The sequence below is a fragment of the Gallus gallus genome, chromosome 12 (assembly GCF_016699485.2).
Source record: "Gallus gallus isolate bGalGal1 chromosome 12, bGalGal1.mat.broiler.GRCg7b, whole genome shotgun sequence".
Classification (NCBI taxonomy): domain Eukaryota; kingdom Metazoa; phylum Chordata; class Aves; order Galliformes; family Phasianidae; genus Gallus; species Gallus gallus.
The window spans coordinates 18,783,852-18,804,537 of NC_052543.1; the positions used below are offsets into that span (position 1 = coordinate 18,783,852).

General features: G+C 45.9%; 1 protein-coding gene across 2 annotated transcripts; it reads left to right on the top strand.

Annotated features, from left to right (window-relative positions):
- The first annotated feature begins 3,349 nt into the window (after positions 1 to 3,349).
- ARL8B (ADP ribosylation factor like GTPase 8B) lies at positions 3,350 to 19,477 on the top strand. Of its 2 annotated transcripts, none has more exons than XM_414440.8 (7): positions 3,350 to 3,576; positions 12,499 to 12,579; positions 13,199 to 13,272; positions 13,682 to 13,775; positions 14,319 to 14,386; positions 14,604 to 14,674; positions 15,117 to 19,477. In XM_414440.8, the coding sequence occupies exons 1-7, from the start codon at positions 3,454 to 3,456 to the stop codon at positions 15,164 to 15,166; spliced, it is 561 nt and encodes a 186-aa protein (XP_414440.3). In that variant the 5' UTR covers positions 3,350 to 3,453; the 3' UTR covers positions 15,167 to 19,477. The 2 variants fall into 2 exon arrangements, with proteins under 2 accessions (XP_414440.3, XP_015148664.1); XM_015293178.3 differs by lacking the exon at positions 3,350 to 3,576 and adding an exon at positions 10,766 to 10,792.
- The last annotated feature ends 1,209 nt before the right edge of the window (positions 19,478 to 20,686 follow it).

The window sequence follows — 20,686 nt, forward strand, 5'->3', positions numbered from 1 at the left end:
GTAGGACTCGGAAGTGCAGGATGGAAGCTGACCCCACCTGCTGGTGCTGCGCAGCAAAGCTCACAGCCTGGGCCCATTGGTCACAAACTCAGCTCCACATTTCACCCTCCCTCTGTACAACGGACACATCACCTGGAAGGCACCGTCAGCTTCTAGGCCGTTTTACACATGGCAGTGCATCCCTCTTGGGAGAAGACTGATGGCACGGCGAGCAGAAGGCACACACGGGGTACGTGCATTGCCTCCTGTAAGCGTGAAACACGAACAGGCAGAAATGCAAAATCTCACACCGGTGTTGATGCTGTTATTTGGTCGTGTTGCCTGTTCAGCAGCAGGGGCAGTGCCACACAGCCGGGCTCTGTAACTCATTGAATCAATTAGTTTTTCCGTGTGCACCAGGAGCGGTCTTCAGCTGAAGACAAATTAAAGAGCCGTCCAGCAAGACATTCTATTTTGAGATGAGCTGTCCTATTTTTCTCATGCTAATGACAGGCTTGGAAATCTGTGCACAATTTAGCTCATTATTAGAACTAATTGGTGGCAGGCATTCCGTCCCCTTTGATACAGCTAACCATGGGCAGGAAATTTTCTGAGTTAATGAACCATAAAATGGATTAAGAACTTTCAAAGTGTAGTTCATATCACAGCTTAATTGGAAGGAGCGTAGTGGCTGGCAAAGGAAAGCCGTGTGTTGGGATGGAAAAGCGTATGCACGGCCGCCTTCCCTGACACCAGGGAGGGGGAAGTTTCTCATCCCTTTGCCACAGAGCAGCCTCATTTCAGTGCAGACACCTCCACCAGCAGCACACGATGCAGCCCAGCTTGGCAGGATGGATGGAAATGGGCTTTTTCCTCTGTGTGCAGCACTTAGCATTCCTCCTGCGTGACACCGAGCGGAGAGAAAGCAATTAATACAGATCCCCCAGCAAGGTCGGCAGGGCTGCCAGGCAGATAAGGTGCCAGTAGGAAATGTAGCATGAACCCTCCCGGTGTGGTTGGCATCGCTGATGCCAGACTGTCATCCCCTGTGGTTTCATACAAATCTCGTTCTGTTTGGAACAGTACGCCTGTTTGACAGCACTCGATAAGAGCAGATTTCTTCCCCCTTTTTCTTATCTGATGGTTCAGGAAAATAATGTGGCGTAATTTAGAAGATTTCCTTCTGGTGGTGATGGGGAAGAACTCCTTGCAGGTGCCCCAGAGGGGGATACAGCATTGGGCTGCAGGATGCCAAGGAGAAACAGTGACCTGGGGCCCTAAGGTGAGCAGGTGGAATGGGGTGTCCCCAGATGGAGGCACAGAGCACATCCATCCAGCAGTGCTGATCGCAAATGTAACACTCTCTATGACCTTTTGTGATGTAAATATTTGCCTGAATCTGCATGGAAAAATCAGAAGCCTTTGTGCTTAGCAGACATTACAGAGCTTTTGTTTTGTTTGTTGTTGTTGTTTTTTCATTATCCAAACAATGCATTTTTATGTCCTCTGATGACACAGCAATACAACATCTCATTTTATGACACAAATTCAGTAATGTAGGTAATTTGCCGCTTAGATAAACGATGCGCCTATCCTAAACATACTTGGGATGATGCTTTGTGTCGTTGGCTGAATGCAGAGGCTCTCCTCTCATGGTCTGCAGCCTGCAGAGAATTTCCAGGAAATGTCTAGACACAGAAAGTGATGATCCGAGCCCTGCCTTTATGTGCTCCTCCTTCTAATACGGCCATCTGCAGCCCGGTCCTCCTCAGCCGCCAGAAACATCCTGCAATCCATGGCAGCAGTAATTGCATTGCTCCGAGTGCTCTGTGCTGCCGCAGTAATGAGTGCAAAGACTCCCAGGGTGCCCCTGCAGACAGCTGACAGCGGAATTGCGAAGCACAGTCAAAGTCTGAAGACCTGAGAAACCCTGCACGGAACAGCCACAGGAGTTATGTGCCCAGCTTAGCGCCCGGTGCTGCCCTGCTGAGCACAGAGCAAGGGATTGTGGAGAGGCCCCATCGTTTGAGGCAAATGCAAAAAGTGTACTGTTAATTCAGTGAAATAAGTGGTATCATTCCTTTGCATTTAGACACGCTGCTTTTGTTACACCACAAATTATATGCCACAGACTTTATTGGGAGGAATGCTCAGAGCGTTCAAACGCAGACATATGAGAACCTGCGAACGCCTGCAATGCTCTGCAGCTTCCCGAGGCCTGCTGAGCACACACAGCATCCCCGCCTGCTGGCTCTGCGAGCAGCTGATACAAATCATGAAGTCTGTTGTCTGCAAACACGCCACAGACAAGAGATTTCCTCCACGTAGGATGTGCAGCCTGTGAGGAAGGACTGCAGTGCAGGGAAAGGGGGCATCGTGTTGTTGTTTTCAGCTATAGAAGTGCTGGATAACAGTTCACAGTGCTATTCTGTTTCAGTAGTGAATTAGCAAATTAGATTTGCTCCCAGGAGTAAAATACGCATTTATCACATAATTGAAAACATGACCGCTGCTTAAGAGGTGCTGCTGCCTGCTGCACATCTGCTTCCAGCGTGTACTTCAGGAAACTTTCCTCTCTGAAATGGTGACGGACATCCAGCAGCAGCCGGCTGCTTTGGTCAGCTCTTAGCCGGCTCTGCAACCTGACTGCTACAGCTTCACCCCCTGCAAAGCCTTCGGCGTGCACTGCGCCAACCACACGCAGATGGGGACCTTGGGAGGCATTTTCTTCTGTGCTTCGGCAATAAACAGAACGCTGCCAGGTCCTCGGGTGAGGAATGCACTGAGCAGCAAAGCCTTCTCGGGGTTTGCTCAGGGGGCTCCGTGTCTCTTCACATGAGGTCTGTGTGTGATGAGTGATGACCTGCTGGGATACACCAGTTATGTTCCTCGCACGTTGTATCTATTCTCTTTGACACACTCCTGGAATCCCGGTACGAGAGAGGCCAGGACACACAGGGAAGAGCCCAGCAGAGGCCTCCAAGGTGGTGCAGGGCTTGGAGAGGCTCTCCCGGGGGGAAGGCTGGGACTGCTTGGCCCGAAGGATGCTCAGGGGGTCCAACCCACGCCCTGCCCCCTGCAGGAGGTGCAGAGGGCAGAGCCGGGCTCTGCTGGGCGGGCTCAGCGCTCCCGCAGACGGAGCGCAGCCGACGCCCCGCCCCGCAGCAGCCACCGGGGGCGCCAAAGCGGCGTGGCGGTGCCGGGCGCGACTCCGCCCCCTCCGCCACGGATGGCACCGCCCCGCCCCGCCCTCCCGCCGCCGGTCCTCCCCGGGCGCTGTGCGCGAGGCCGCCGACAGGGGGCGCTGTGGGGCGCGGCCTCTCCCGGTGCGCCGCGCGAGCCCGGTCGCGGCGTCATATGACCGCGGTGCGGGGGCGAGCCGGGCCGTGAGGGAGCGCGCGGTGCCGAGAGCCGCCGGAGCCGTCCCCGGTTCTCCAGCGAGTGCCCGGCCGTCGCCGCCGCCCCGCCGCAGCCATGTTGGCGCTGCTCTCCCGGTTGCTGGATTGGTTCCGCTCGCTCTTCTGGAAGGAGGAGATGGAGCTCACCCTGGTGGGGCTGCAGTACTCCGGCAAGACCACCTTCGTCAACGTCATCGCGGTGAGCGGGCGGGCCGGGGGCAGGGAGCGGGCCGGGCCGCCGCGTTCCCCCTCCGGCGCGGGGGGCACTGCGGCCTGGGGGCGGCCTGCAGGCGGCCTGCACGCGATGGGGCCGCGGGCATCCCGGGGCTGGGCCCGGTGAGAGGCCGTCTGTCCCCGGGGCGGAGAGCGGAGCACCGCGCTGTGCGTCCTGCGGAGCGGCGCGTCAGAGCGCTGCGCGGTGGGCTCTGCAGGCTTCCCTCGGCCTCCGGGCTGTTCTTGGCGTAACCCGGGGTGTCGCCGGCTGCCTTCCCCGCTCGATCTTTTCGGTGCTCATCAGTGAATGATTTAAACATTTCTCACTCCGTTGTTCTTCTTTTTTTTTTTTCTTTTTCTTTCTTTCCTTTTTTTTTTCTTTTTCTTTTTTTTAAACCTGTATCAATGTATGCACCTTCTCTCGAGGTGTGTGTTAAGAAGTACAACTTCCAGGCCTTGCAGCAGCAGCCTGCTGAGCCTGGGCCTGCTTATCAGATGCAGGAGGGGTGTGAGAGTCCTCCCTCCTACGCAGAGCTTTGCTACTGCTGAATGTGAAGAAGAGTGGCTCGATGGGATAGATTCTTTGCCCCCTTCAGCCCCCTGTTCTGCAGATGCATGTGGCACAGCGTTCACCAGGGGCAAGCTGCTATTTGTCAGCTGGTGAAGGGAGGCTAACATGGAGGCGAAGGTATCCTTTGCTTTACAGGGAGTGTGACTGGCTTGAATCGAGTGCATCTAGAGCAGAGGGCTGATGTCCTCAACTTCAGATCGAAGCACACTTCAACTTCTTCTGTGAGGCTGTGTTAACATTACTGAGTGTTTTTATGTATGTATTTGAATGAGTAACTCGATAGTAAAAGACATTGCCATTCTCTTGTAGTTATACATAATTCTTGTTACACTTACCATGTCAAAACATGATGAAGCTCATGTGCTGTTGGGGATGTTAGTGCTTCATGGCTTTTGTGATAATCGCATAAAATGGTAAAAAGTACCTCTTCCTCAGCCTGGTTGTATGAAGCAAAAGCTGCTGGACTAATGTGAGAACTCCAGAAGCCTTTTCTTTCACATGCTACTGGCTCTCACTGCTTTTGGTCTTGGATTTCTGCAGATGGAACTCAGCCATTGAACAGCCTCAATCTGTGGTTGTAGAGCTGATACTGATGTGTGCTTTGCAGCTGAACTTGGGCACTGGAATTACTTTGCAGGTTTTTACTCTTCTGCTGTCCAGGATGGTGATGACACGTGTCGAACTGCTACGTTCTCTATGTTCTTGTATTTTGGAGCACATCCACTTTGAGGTGCTATTTGTGAAACTACTGCAGATAGTGTGGGGCACTACAGAGTAGTTGCACAGTATCTTAAGCTGTCTAGATTGTCCCAGGTGGCAAAATTACTAAAAGCAAAGCTGACAACTGTGCCTAGCTTGCTTTGCTGGAGGTTGAAGTTTGCAAGGTTTCAACTGCTTATTAGGATCACACCCAGACATTTATCTGAGTAAGTGTCATTCAAATAGGCTTGCAAAACTGAGTGAAATAAGGAAGTCATTATGTGTAAGGCACAGCATCGTTAACTGTTTTACGTTTGGGAGTAGCAAGTCACATTTCTGAAGCTTTTAATTAGGATATCTGGTGACTCTAAAGAAAACAGAGTGAGGGGACTTGCTCATGTCTTTATTATTGGTTTAAAAAACTAATAGCATCAACTGTGGTTGTCAGCATGATATTGCCTCTTACAGAAGGAGTAGTTTAGTCCATGGCATGAAGAGCTAACCTTGTGTCTTGTGCTGCCTGGACTTTAATTCAGAGTGTGTGTTAGTGGATCAGTGTGGGAGAAGAATACCTGCTCCCTGTAGACCAGTTAATGGTTTGGATGGAAGTAGCTGTTGTGTTCTGGGATTCCATGAAACTGAAATGAAAGGAATGACACAGCAAGGTGTTAGCCCTATAGACGAGCTTTAGAAACTGGATTGCATGGCAGGATGTGGCTCAGGGTTGCACTCTGCCTAACAAAAGAGTGTTAGCAGTCTCTTGACAACATGAGTTTAATCTAATGTAAATCTCTAATGTAATCTGCTGTCTTGCGTGGGTACCCAATCAGATCAGACACATGTAACTAAAGGAAAACTGAAGCCCATTACCTAGGAGGCTTGATACAACTCCTGGCTGCCACTGAAGAGGAAATGCCATGGAGGGCAAACAGTCTGGTTCTAGAATGTTCTTTCTGGGCTGGAAGCAGGATTGGACTGTATTTGTTCCTTCAGTGTGAACAAGCACTCAGTTTATAATCAGACCAAACTTAGTTTGACTAGTGGGTTTAAAAACCATAGCAGTGAAATATAGTTGTAGCTGGATGCAGCTTCTGCTTTGCTAAGGCTCCCCATTAGTCACTGTCTCTAATTAGATATTTAGCATAAGTTTTCCGTGTGCATGAGTAAACTTGCTCACAAGGGAGGATGTCATTTCCTCCCAGTTTTAATTTCCATAATGTGGATGGCCTATGGCTCCTTTCAGTGAAACTGCATGTCATCTCAGTATCACCTCTTAAATTGTGAACTTCTTATCTGAGGGCCTGAGATAGCCATTGTTTTCTGGAGTCTGCAGTATCTCCTGTTTGCATCTCTGCAGCTAGTGTCTGTCAACAGGCTTTGATCAGACCCATCAGAGCTGCAGGCCACAGCCATGCTGCTATGGGGAGATAGGACAGACAGCTGAGTTCCACTGTCATGTGATGCAACTGCAACATGACTCAAGCAAACCGATGGCTTCCAGACTGCAGGCAGGCAGTGCTGGTGTGTGGTGGGACACCATTCAGTTTCAGAAAGTACCTTGTGGAAGAGTAGCATTCCCTGTTGCATGCTGATCCTTGATCCAGGCATTGAGCACTGCAGCTCTAAAACTTCATGGTCTGCTCTTCATTGGGGAGGACTGCAGCGATGAGAAGGAAAACAGACTTAGTCTAAACTAGGTCTGTTCTGTCTGTGGTGACCCCTTTTGTGGGATTTCTCTCAAAGTCTGAATTGATGTGTATGGTTTTTAACTTCAAAATATCTGGCAGGCTTTTGAATGAGGTCTTGGTTTCTGGAAAGAGACAACTTCAAGTGAAACTCCTCTGAAGGGAATGTTCCTTTAGGCAGCTGGGAGCTGTGATTTCCTTCAGTCCACATGACTGTAACTTTAAATCAAAGTTATGCTGGAGGACTATGGAGAAAGATTGTTCCAAGGGGCTTCATTGCTGGTTTAGTGCCTTGTGAAGGCACAAAGACCCACCTGGGTGCATGTGCCACTTCATAGCACTTAAGTGAGATGTGTGATGCATCTTTTAGTGAAGGGTTTCTTGATTGCTCAAGTCTATTGAAATGGATTGCCTCACTTCATTAGGTAATAAAGCTAATACGAGGTGACTCACACTCCAGTTAATGCTGTGAGGCCTTGCTTGCTGTACTCCAAATGGTCTGAAATAGGTGACTGAAATCTTAGTGTTGGTCTTCTGTCCTGGCCCTGAGTTCCCATATAACACGCTAAGCAGCACAAGAACTTTATGTGGTAACGCTTGAGGAAGACAGCACTTGCATGGTTGTCACAGAGGTGTGAAATGTCTCAAGCTCTTATACAACTGACTTCTAGCCAGCAATATGCCTTTTTAGCTTGTTTCACTTCTACGTGGTAGTTATGCGATAGCACTCTATGTTCTTTTAAATATGCCGTTGAAGTCACTGTTGGGAAAGCAGAAATATGTTTTTGCGTAGACTTCAGATATTCTGCTTTCAGCAGCCATTCACAGAAATGCTGTTGTAAAGCCTTTTAAGGGACTTAAATCTCAAGGACTTGCACTTCTAAGCCAACAGTGATCACAACAAGTAGTTGAAATATTTTGAGAAGGAAATTGACTGCAGAAACTGGAGTGCTGATTTGCCCATATATGATGCACTTTCTTGGTTGAGGCTATAAATGTTGCATAGGATGATTGGTGTAGGGGTGGCTTTATGTAATGCTGAATTGACTGTGGACTGTGTGGGTGAGCTATTGTAGCTGATGTGTCCAGTGCCATGCCAGAGGGGAAGAGGAAGGAACACAAGCTTTACTACTACAGTTTGAGTTCTGCCTTAATTTGTTTTGTGATTAAAAGAATTTTTAGGGAAGATGCAGGAAACAGAGCTCCAGTCTTAAGATCAATTACTTGCTCAAGTTGCTTAGGGATTTGTGTTGCTGTCTGATATGCATACCCTGCTGGAAGTTAGCAGTCTCCTCTCTGTAGCTTGTGGCTACAGAAAGATGGTTGGAGAGACAGTATCTTTTGTTTTGCTTTGGACTTGAGACAAATGGTAGGGCTAGTAAGCAGCTTGTTTCACTGTTAACTTTGTACCTATAAAGCAAACAAACACCCCTCCTCACCTAGCATTCCTTTTATGCTTTTTGTGGTGGTAGATGATGCTAGGTTAAATCCTTGTCAGAAGTGCTCTCATCCTACCCTTCTGGAATATGATCTGTAATGATAACTGGCACTCTGCCATCTCATTCTCAGGGGAAGCCTTCAGTGGGAGCTGGCTGGCAAGGCTGCCTCTGGCCTGCTGCTGGGCTGAGCAAAATGGGAGCAGGCTTATGGGAGAGCAGTGCAGCCCCAGAGGCAACCTGACAGAGTTGAGGATAAAAGCAGCACTTGTGAACACTGTTGTACTGACATACAGTCGTCAGCAGACCCTGCTACAGCAGGTACAAGCGGGAGCTGACCAGGGAAGCAGCATGGAAGACAGGTGTGATGCGAGGGCTGATGTGATGCTGACTATGGCTGGGCTGGCTGGCACCCAGCAAAGCACTCAGGTGTCTGTTGCTTTCCTGTAACAATGAACTGTTAGGTGAAGTTCAGTGTAGTGCAGCCCTGAACCAGAGATAGTGTTAGCTCGTGTGTAACAGATGGAACAGACTTGGTTGTTGTATAGAGAAAACAATTTATAAATGCTATGGTCTGTGCAACAACTGGTGCTGACCATATTGGACACAGGTGGGATGAATCAAAACTGGTTCATGCATGTAGGTGTCTGCCCTGTACTCCTAAATTACTTCCAGGCTGGAAGCAGTTTTGCTCCTTATCTCAGGTGGGCTGATACTTGGGCAGGGTTTCTGTTTCCCTATGGTAAAACCTTACCTGCATCTCTCACATGCCAGCTTGTTACAAGAACTGTCCCTTAGGATGGACAAGGATCATGTAAGGCTGGTTTGTTGCCTCTGGCTAGCCAAGAACTCCCTTCATCTTAGTACTTCAGGTGTAGTATTTGGTGTGATTTGTTGCCTCATCTGGAATATGTGACCTGTTGGCTCAAGGTGGCTGTAACCGGGCAGTTCCACACTGAGCTTTGCTGTAGTTAGTTGTGAGGTACCAACATAAAGGCATACTGCAGTACCTGGGCACTCCAAGAAGGAATACTAGAGAGCACTTCTGTATAGCTTATCTTAGTCACTGCAGCAGTGACTGGTACTGTCTTCTTTTAAACAGATTAAACATTAATTCTAATCTTCAGCTACCTTCGTGCAAGTTCTGTGGAACGTCAGTGCCTGTTGGTGTGCCTGACCTTAGGTATTGGGTGGCACTAAACCTCTAATATATCATGTGCTTGGGTTCTCCTGGAATATGGTAAAGGGAACATCTCTGAAACCAGGAGGCTTGCATGCTAATCATGCAGGTTCTTTCTGCATAATGGCCTCTGAAATCTGGTCTGTTTACTCTCCTTATCTCTCAGACATGGACAAGAGTTAGCTTTGTGACCTTCACTGAACAGCTTCCATTAGTGCTGTCTGGTCTGTATGGCTGCAGAGCTAAAGGCCTGGTTCATAATCGCTTCTAGGGCACAAGGCTGATCTGAGAGGCCTCAAAGAGATACCGTGTCTGCCTCTTGGAGTATTTGTGGGTGCCGAAAACAGATGCTATTGCCAGGTCTGCCAGCAGCTGCTCTGCTGTCCTTGAGTGCTTGAGCAATGCTTACGGCGTGTGACAACAGCAAGCATTTTCAGACTGAGAATAGAAAATATTTCTGTTCTTCTCAAATTGTTTTAAAGCAAATGTGTATTTTAGAAGGAGAAAACATTATATTGTGAAAATAAGTAGTAGGGCTGAGTAATATGCTTTGGGGAAGGTAGGCAGGGGAGAAGCCTGACTCAAACTGAGCTGTATACTAAGAACAGCACATTCTTGTTGTTCTGTGACAGCTTTTTGCATGTAGGTAGAGCTGGATGCCTTGGCTTTTTTTGTTTTAACTGTCTCTTGACCTGCCTTAAAAGACAGGGCAGCCCCCAGGAGCTTTCTTCAGGTATGCTGGCTGAGCTACAGCACCTGCACTCATATGAGTAAGGCGCTTCAAATTAAGATCAAAGTTCAGTGAAATACTCAGAACATGAAGATGGATGTGCCTCACAAAGCTGCAGTTTGTGCCCACCTACTCAGAACCCACAGCCTCCAATCTTCCTCCAGGGCAGGGACTTGCTTGTGTTTTGGAGATGCAGCAGTAAAAGCACCTGTTGCCCTTTCATCCTGCTTCTGACAGCTCAAAAAGTCACTCAAGCAGTGCTGGTTTGTCTCACCTACAAAGCAGGGTATAAAAAGCTGAAACACAAGTTGCTACGCTGCAGTCACATGGCTACAAGTCTGAACAAGTTGTTCTACCTGGGCGCGCAGCGTGGGTATGGAGTGTTTGGAAAGTAGCATGAGGTGCAGCAGCTTTTCTGAAGACTTCGTGAAAGCTTGTGATGGATCATGGCAGCTGTTTCAACACTGCTGTAAGCATGTGATAAAGGAGGAGTTGCTCTAATGTGAAGGGATCTGTATTTTAAAGTGGCTGTGGGAGAGCATAAACTGTTGATGAAACAGCTGTCTACTGGAGGACCTGAAAGCATCTGAGTAGGAATTGCTAACAGCTTGTGGAGTTCTGGAGCAGCAGATAAATGGAGGTTCAGGGAGATGCTAGTTAGGAGATGTGGGTGTAGGATGTGACTGCAGAGGCAGGAATGCGGTGATTCTTGAGCAACCATAGCAAGCTGACCCTTCAAAGGCAAGACCAGCAGTGCAGGCTTCAGGCTGAACTGCTTTGAACAGGGAAATGGTTCTTACCCACCTGCTGCTGAACTACTCATCATCAGGCTGGCTGCAGTGGATGAGCTGAACAGTAGGCTCTCAGGGCGGTGATGGGAGGCTAATAAATGGGCATCCAGGTTGTGTGCATGCTTTACTAAACTTCACAGGAGTGATGGGCTCTGAAGCAGTGCTGTGTGAGATTGCTATATGCTCTTCTTAATGCTTCTTATATGCTCCTCTTCTACCTTAAGCAGTTGAAACTTCTTTCAAATGGTAATGCAAAACAACTGTAGTGAGATTTCATCTGTTGGGGGTTTTTTAAACTGTTTTTTACAGTATCGTTCCTTAGATTCAAGGTCTTCCTTATTACAGGTGCCTTTTAAGACTGTTATCTGTGTAGCTGTACATCTGGGAAGCAGATCTTAAATGTGAAAAATCGCCTCCTGTTCAGGGGGCTGCTTGCAAGCCTCGCGTTCAGGCTCTGGATATATTTGCTGTAGGGATCAGCAGCAAGAACAAAGTGCCACTTAGCCAAAAGAGTTAGCCAAATAAGCAAAAATGAGATGAGAAGTCAACTGAGAACATATGGATGGTATTGTTTCTTAGTGTAATACTGGAGTTTACGTATTGTGCAAAGCTACTGGCTTTGGTTTGCTCGTGGAAGATCACAGTTCTGGTGTGGAGGGGAAAAAAACAGATGAAAGCATGGGTTTCTGAGTGACAAGTGCATGACCAAGCATTGGTGTTTACAAGCTGGTTGTCTTCTGGCTGCAGACTTTGAAAAGCATGTGGTTTAAGCACGTCCAGGCAGACTTGGCTACTTCCAGCTTGTGAACAATTGGGTCCAAACTGTAGGGTGTCGTGTTTGCTGCTTCAAAGATCCCAAAAGGGCTTTCACACTGGCTTCTCTGTGCAGTACGAGTTGAGAGAAGCAGAGTTTTTACTGCTGTGATATTGAGCCCTAATTAAGCAACTGGATGCATTTGAGTTAACCTTTCTTTCCAAATCTGATGTGACTGTCTGATTCTATTAAGCATAATGGATGTAGTGAGATGCATAATGCCTACTGTGGCTGAGATTCACCTTTTGCCAGAGAGCCAAGGCTGCATGGGAGAAATTTGTGCTGCTGCTGATAACGCTTGTTGTGGCTGCTAGGTTAGCTACCAGAGATAGCTGTGAACTTGGTTTTTATCTGTAGCACAGCTTGAAAGTGTAACTGAGAGTGAAACATCTGCCATTACAGAGCCTTTCTAATGTTACACTGTTTTGCAGCAGTTATCTCAGAGCTTAAGCTGATAGCATCAGGTTGAAATGCTTTGATTTACGCTTTGATTGCCTCTTCCACTGCTGAACGCATTGGGCACAGAGCTTTACAGGAAGCAGGCCTGTCAGGTCCTTCCACCTGCTGGCCTCCTAAGACTCTTCAGGTAGCTAGTCCATGCCTGTGGCTTGAAGACTTACCCCAAAGTGATTTATTACTCTAAATACTGTAAAAGTAGCTTGCATCAGAGAGACATCTGAGTATTTTAGCTTCCAGGTCACCAGGAGATCCTGTAGCACAGAAGTTGGCTCCTGTACCTGCCCTGGCTATTTGTTCAACTATGTAAAGAACTTCTCTCAAGTAACTTTGTTCCCTTGGCTGCCTCAAGGCTTGAAGGATTATTTAAGTCCTTGTAAGAAACTATGTGACTGACCACAAGTAAGCTTCAACTGAAACACATCAGTGTAGTATATGCGACTTCTTGGCTATGAAGCCCTCAGCTGGGAGGCACATAGTAAAATACTGTATACTTCTCTAGCTATGTAAACTAGTTGCTAGATTCAACTTTTCTTCTTTTTCCAGTCAGGTCAATTCAGTGAAGATATGATTCCTACTGTGGGCTTCAACATGAGGAAAGTTACAAAGGGTAATGTAACAATAAAGGTATGTGAACGTTGTTGACTCTCAAACCCATAAAAAGTTGTCTTTGGAGTCTAGTTTAAACATGTTTGCTCTGTTTTGTTCCCACCATTGGTACACATGTAGGAAACTGAAAAGGCCCAACTAAATCTGTCAGATAGCTTAAGAATACAGTTGTTTATTTATAGGGTTTCTTTAATGAGAAACTGTTTGACTTCCAGATTCATGGACTAGTTAAAGCAATGCTGTAATAATGCTGTCTGGCTTTAGTGTAGTGAACTGTCACATGTTCAGGGCACAGATTTCCTATTCTTTTACTCTTCAGTATTGCTCAAGGGTGAAGTCAAAAACAGGGTTTAAAATTAGTATATTTTCATGTATTCTACAGTATGTTTCCATGAAAACGTGGTATGTGGGTGGTTTTGTGCATTTGGTACAAGATGCTCTGGTTTTCATTGTATACTATTGGGGCTGTAAGCGTTGTGCAGCTGTATTTTCACTGCTTATGGAGTTTTTTCCGTTCTAATAAGTGAAAGGTCTTGTAGCTGGCACAAGAGAAGAAGAAAACTGTTTTGACTTCTTCTATTGTACACTCAAATATAGCTTATGGCTAAATTTATCTTTTTTTTTCCTTCCATGTGAGATTTGGGATATAGGAGGGCAGCCACGGTTCCGAAGCATGTGGGAGCGATATTGCAGAGGAGTTAATGCTATTGTGTAAGTGTCATCTTCCTTTGGCTCATACTTCACTGCAGATCTGCTTGTCTTCTGCATCTAGCCTAATAAGCCTAAGCTTGGGTTGATAGTACTCATTTTAATTCTGAAACTGTGCTTGAACCATAGTGACTTCTTTGCGCTTGAGTTCAAGGCTTAAGTTGGGTTATTTTCTCATTGTTGTCTACTAATGTTATTTCCCATTTGACTCAGGTGGCAATGTAGTCTAATGGGAAGAATCTTCCATTTACATGACCATGGGGAATTTCTTTGAAAAGAACCAAATTCTTTGCTCAGGAGACCTAGCTCTGTTTAAACCTTCAAATGTGCTCAAAACTGACTGCATAGCACAAAGACAGCTGTTCTTGGTGTAGTTCAGTCTTGCTAAACTAACCTTAAATTCTCTTTAAAGCTACATGGTAGATGCTGCAGATCGTGAAAAAATAGAAGCCTCTCGGAATGAGCTGCACAATCTTCTAGATAAGCCACAGTTACAAGGAATCCCTGTAAGTAATTTATCTCATATCACTATTAAATGTCCTTGAGAATTGTACATAACCTTAGTGCCACTGAAGAGTATTTCAACTCTGTAGTGTGAGCATTCTAAGCAATATCTGAACCTAGCATCTAAAATCCAGTTGTTGACCTCAGCAAGTACTTCAGTGATCGTTCTTAATGTGGTGGCACCCAAGAAATGTGGAAGAATATTATTCTGCCATATGTATGTGTGCTCTTCTGAGGTCTGCTATGGTACATGTTAACCAGAGTGTTGTACAGACTCAGTAAGTTGAGGAGATTGCAGTTGAAAGTTCACTGGGTTTGTTCTCGCTTTTATCAGCTGATCTCGTAGTTGCTTTTTGTACAAAAGAGTTTTTGGACACCCTCTTTCCCTGTAACTAGGTCAGTCTTTCTTCTCAGCTTGGCTTACTACTGAATGTTTTACTCCATTGGACTTAATAGTCTGGTGTAGACTGCTTGTTGCTTTCCTAAAATACAAACAAACAAAACAACAGAAACAAAGCTGAAATTGTTTCTGCTTTGAATTTTAGGTTCTAGTACTTGGAAACAAGAGAGACCTTCCTAATGCTTTGGATGAGAAACAGCTAATCGAGAAGATGTAAGTCTAACCCTTCTGAAGAGATTAACTCATAAATGAATTCATGGACATAACGATGTTCGGTGAAGAAGCTTTCTATTTAGAAGTAGAAAACAGTAACAAGTAGCTGAAACATTGTACAGAAGCAAGTTACATATGGAGTGGAAACAGTTTAGATTTTCGATGTGGAGTGCTTGATATAAGGAAAACGTGTGTTTTAACTTTGTCTCTTTTATAGGAACCTTGCTGCTATTCAGGACAGAGAAATCTGCTGCTACTCAATTTCTTGCAAAGAAAAAGATAATATAGGTAACTATTAACCTGCAACTGTATGCATTAAGAAGAGCTTTATGCCTTGTACTGTAGCGCTAAACTAACTTTGTTACCATCAGGTTAGAAGAGGCAGTAAAGGCTGTCAGACTGGCTTAAATAATGGTGATGTTTATCTGAATGTGATTATGTGAGCAAGACCAAGGTATCACTTGAAGTCTGTCTCAGAAGTGTGGCTGACTGAGGAACCCACATATCTGCAGCTCCTCCAAATGTTGCTTGCAGGGCTCTGGGCTTTTACAGGACTAGAACACAAACAGCAAGCTTTCAGGGTATTATTCTGTTAATCTGTCTTGGACCATCCTCTAAAGAAGGGCTGCCCAGTCCTCTTGTGTATTTGAGGCCGTGGGCATACCAAAGTGATGCTGGTTATGCAAATACAAGTCAGCACTTGAATATGGAACTTTTTCTCTCTCCTCAGATATCACGCTTCAGTGGCTTATTCAGCATTCAAAGTCTAGAAGAAGCTGAAGTCTTCCTGGAATCTCCAGTACCAGTTGGCCATAATCTCAATTGTCCACTTCCCTCCATAATGAGATATAACCCAAAAATCCTGTAACAAGAATCTGCCTTTTCACAGTTCATTTCTCATGTGCACTGCTGAAGACTTGTATTCCTATTATATCACAAAACAACTAGAGTTGTCATAAAGTCAGCACAAATATTTATTTTACAACCATCTAGGGTGGGAGGGTTGTGGGGGGGCTTTTTAAGAAAAAAATCTACCATGTTAACTATGATGGTACACTCTGTTCTGGTTTTTCAGGGCCAGGTTTTTATATGATTTTCAGCAAGTGTTTTATTTCTAGTGTTTAGTGGCTTGAAGATGCTGATGCTTGACAGCATTAAGATTCTGTAAGATGCCACATACAGTAGTTAGAAAACATTTAAACGTGAGTTGTGGGATAGTTCATCTCACAAATGCATGTGATGTGTGTATGTTAGCGGAGAAATGGATACTGTTTGCAGAGGGGAGCACAAGACATAGCTCAGCATCACTAATCTACAGCTGAGATCTTATCCTATCACTTAAAAGAAAAAACTCATGATGAATTAGGAGAGTCAACTGCTTAAATTCATTTTGTTGCTTCTGTTTAACATTTGTCTGGGGAATGGGAATGGACTGTTCTGTCAAGCTTTCAAAAATCAGAGTATTCCAGCATGAAAACAAATCGCTTGGTTCAAACACATCTTTCTATCTTCGGATTCTAGTGATCTCTATCCGAAACCAGAATACACATTCTGAGCGGCTGCATGACACTTAAATTACTGATGTTTTTGTATAGAGTCAGTTGTTGACCTTTAGCACAATATCTATGTAATTGTCTAGTGTCTCTCCTGCTCATGAAATAGCTGGGCACAGTTTCACCTGGTGCTATGAAACATCTCAGCTATTGTGACAACTCTAGAGCTGCCTGCTTTCTTGATGTAACCATGTGCAAAGTCTGTAAGTGGCAAGGTGAAATGTTCAACTGTGTCAAAGCACAAGAGAGCCAATGAATTGATTCTATTTCTTGACTAGCTTCTACAGTGTAGGGAAGTATATATAAACTAAAGATTGTAATGTTTTTGTAGCTTTACTTTCTCAATGACTTCAATATATTTAAAGGGACAGACTTGTTAAGACTGGTTTGTTCATACAGTAATGTCAGTGTAGCTTGCTAGTGTATACAAATACATGGTACACCTGCTTGCATTGCCTCACACTGTGTGTGATTCTTCCTTACCTAAATGTGGAGTTTGCGTTACTTTGGAGTCTTCGGTTGAAAACACTGTTTTGTCTGTATCAGTAATGACAAATCAGTTTTAATTTAGACTACCATGGCCTTACTGTTCCGTACCAGCTGCTGCACAGACACTACGTGCTGCCTGCATTCGGTCTGAACTTGCATTTAACTTCTTGTCCCCTTTCAGTTCTCTGAAGTGTGATTTCAATTAATTCATCATCTGGTGCTGTAGAGGAGAGGGTATATTAACTTGCTGTAGTCCCTAGTTCACCGTGAACTGCTACAGTTACTTTTATCTATCAAACTTGCTTGTGCCTAAAATATGGAAACTAAACTAGAATGTGTGAATCTTTGTGGGGGACCAGGTCACTGTTTAGTTAACTGGCCTATAGGTAAACTCGATGTGTTTGGTGTTTATATACTTCACTGCTTTCAGTATTTATGGCATCCAAACACTACCAACTGTTAACCTGTGCATTACTCTCTGCATGTGAACAACTTATACAATTACTGAACTTTGTAAATACGTGGATTTTTTTTATTTAGGTGGATGCATATGTTGGTTTACTGCTCTTCAGCTTTATTCAATAAACTTATGTTTTGAGGGTTGTATTGACGCTTAACTGACTGACTGGAGTTGATGTGCTAAACTCATGGCATTGTGGGCTGTTTCCTCTCTGATTAAAATTAAATGGGCAAAGAGGTGCAGTAAATACCTGAGCTTCCTCATCTTCCGTGGTCGCACTACTGAAGCGAAATGCTTACAGAACTATCTTTCAGGCCTGAGGCTCTCTCAGCTTACATAAACAGGCTTAACTAGAGTCAATCTCAGCTGTTCTCAGTGCTTTTTGCCTTTCTGAAAAGGACTTATTAATCACCTGTAGGGTTGTAAGCAGGTCAGCCTTCTGGAGTTGTGTTTTTAGAGATGAAAGTACTCATACCTAAAATCTTGTTTCTTGTCATCTAAACTAATCATGGCTTTTCTAGCACAAGTATCATATCTAGCAGTGTCTGATTGTTTATTGCCAATTAAAGCATCAAGTTTTGTATCTCACCGAAAGGTGAGGCTTTCGTTGACTGCGGTTTCAAACAAAAGGTCTTTTTGCTTCAATATCTGGAGCTGTACCTGCTGTTGTTCCCCAATGCTGTTTCATTAATTTCTCTTAGGTGACCGATTAACCTGTAGGATGGTATGCCAACATCTTTCCAGTAATGGTAACAATTGTCTTCTGTGTGCTCTGCCTCCATATAAGCCTTTACGTTTCCTGAACTGCAGTGAGCTGGTTTTTTTGCTCTGAGTATTGGTCGTTTAGCATCTTTTGTAACTGGGCTTGTGGGAAGAGCTGAGAACTGTTGAGTAAAAGATCAAATGTGTATTTCTTCAGTTGATGGGAGTTCCCTGCATGCAGTGTTAACTACCTGAGGCTCGCAGTCAAAGCAAAAATGCCTTGTTACAGTATTGCTGTTGTAACATTTGTCAACCTGACCTGTTATTTAAATAAGCTGCAGTGTAAACTTGGCCAAGGGCCCATTGCTTGAGGTGATGTTTAAGTAATATGGCTCTTCACGTTCAGAAGTAGCAATGAGAAGCTACTGGCCACGTATAAATGAACATATTCAAAAATGTTCACTTTTTTGTTACTTCACAAAATGACTCTACTTGGGTTTTCATAGCTATTGTGCTGTCCTAGATGCTCTTGGTTACTTATGTGGCAGAAATGTAGACCTTGAAGTGATGATGTGAATCCAGTGCTGAGGATTGCACTTTCTGTTTACTGGAGATTTGGTGAACTTGTCAACTACCCTCATTCTGATGTGGAATGAAAGTGCAGTAAGTCTTTCCAGAGAAGGGAGGCTGCTCTCTTTACTTCCAGCCTTGGACTGAAACAATGACTTGCTCTTCTGGCATAGTTAAATCCAGGGCTAAGCACTTTCTGTTCTGAAAACAATGAGGAGCTGTCTGCTGAATTTGGTTGCAGTAGTTGTGTTATAGAAATCTATTGGGCCCATCTAGTCTCCCTGATGATTGCTTGACTCTGGCTCTGTAGTGAGCAACCTCTCTTCTGATGTATCTACAGTAGGCCATTATTGTATGAAGAAAACTGGGTCTTGTCTCTGGTTCTGTGTTTGTCTTTTCACAGCTACTAGTCATGGATATGCACACAAGTCAGACATCAGTTGTACCTGTACGGCTGTGTGGTGCATCAGTCTTGTCCTGTGTCCTTGTTGTTTGAAATAGCTGTCAACTCTAAATACGTGTCAGTTTTAAGCACTAAGTGATCCCCCTTGCTGACCGTGGGGCAGCAGGCCTCCTAAAGGGAGGAAATAGTTGTGCGTGCACCTGTAGCACTGGGCTGAGTGCAAGTTGAAGTGTTACAGCCCTGTTGGCTGCTCTGTGCTGTGTCAGGGAGGCTGGTGGGTCCTGGTCCTGTGTCCCATTGCAGTGCTCACACACCCCCTGGTGCAGCTGAGTGTCCCAGCAGTTGTACAGTGCAGTTCTGCCAAACCACTTGGTAACGTGGGAAATGCACAGATGTGGGTGAAGCTGTTCTATGGCCCTTGGAGCTCATCATCTAGTTTCTTATTGGTTTGTTTTCTTTTTACACTTTCATGGAATCAGGTTGGAAAGGCCATCCTCTTTGGATGCTGATAGGTTAAGAAAAACTCTGACGGTTGGAAGAAAGGAGGCCAACCCTAAAAGCAGACTTTCTGGTTAAAATAATGAGCATCATGCAGGGGTCTGGAGTGACTGAAGTATGGTTTAGCTGGATTATCAAGTTAACTTTTCTAATGTCTAACTGTATTGTTACTCTGGCTGTGCAATGGGTGTGCTGGCATGTCATGATTTGCTTAGCGTGTGCTTAGTGAATGTTAAACCACTCCTTGGGCAGCGTGCCTCAGCTCTGCTCCCGGCTGGCTTGGTTTTGCACTGACCCACACACTGGAGAGCTGTATGAATACTGAACGGGATGTAAGTCAGATGATTTAAGCCACCTTGCTGAGGGCACTGTGCTGCCAACTACGTGAGCAGCAAAAAATAAATAAATAAAAGAATTCAGGAGTTTTGTTCCAAAAATATACATTCAGAATGACGTGTCATGAAATCTCAGACTTCTGAAAGTTGTCGCTTCAGAACTACAGATGCTGAAAGTTAAAGTATGCCTTGGTGAAATGTCAGGGATTTCTTCTACGTGTTGCTTAAACAACAAACACAGAATGGCACTCAGAAGGGGTATGCACATATTCTTAAGGGAGAAGTAGAAATGTGATGGCTTTGTTTCCATCGCAGTGGAAGGTTGGTAAGTAGACCTTTGTGCCAGGATTAGTGCCTTTTACTTATGACATTGCAGGCTTTATTCTGTTAAAGGCAACATCTATCGTTGTGATCATTTTGAAGTGCTTCAATAAAAGTGTTGTTGGAAAAAAAAACGTTCCTTTGCATATTCATCTGTGGTGGTGCAGCTGCTTTTATAGCGGTTAGAATTGTGCTTCATTCCTTGTTAAACTAGCAGCTTTCAGTTGGATTACATGGGAGAGGCTGCAGCTCACAGCACTTGGCTCAGTTATGAGAGACGGTGTATTGCTTCTCAGGAGGCCAACGGTGGCTTCAGGGTGGGAGAGGGGCTGTCGTTGCTGGGTGACAGTGGGCTCTGGGTTGGGTACAGAGAGCTCTTGGCTTCCTTCGTGTTCCTTTGGAATGGCTGAGCTGGGAGCAGTGTGTGAGCTGTCGTTTTGTCAGTGCTGCGAGTGGAGACCAGGCGGTGCCACGGGTGAGACCCAGCTGTGCCCGGTGTGGGGCTTTCTCCTTAGCTGTGAACTTGGTGTGGCTTCTCTGCTCAGAGGAACCTTTTCTTACCTTTATGGCCAACAAGGAGATCCTCTTCTTGGTGCGTACGGATCGTGCTGGTGTGCATAAGGTGGAAAGCCACGGGAAAGGCACAAACTCCGCAGGCTGAGGAACGGCAGGACCCGGTGCTGCTCCGCTGCCGCCGCCAGGGGGCGCCCTGCAGCAGCGACCGCATTCCGAGGTTACCCCAACTCCCCCTCTCTCCCCCCCGCGTGGGCCGCCGTGACGCGGCAGGAAACGCCGCGCTCCGCCCGTGGGCTGCCACGACTGCCGCGGCCGCCGCCCCGCCCCGCCCCTTCCCCCCCCCCCGCCTTGAGTGACGTCGCAGCGCGCCTATGAGCGAAGGCTGCCCCTGCCTGACCCGCTGTTCGTCCAACGGGCTGCGGGCGGGGCGGGCTCCTCGGCGCCGAGTTCGCT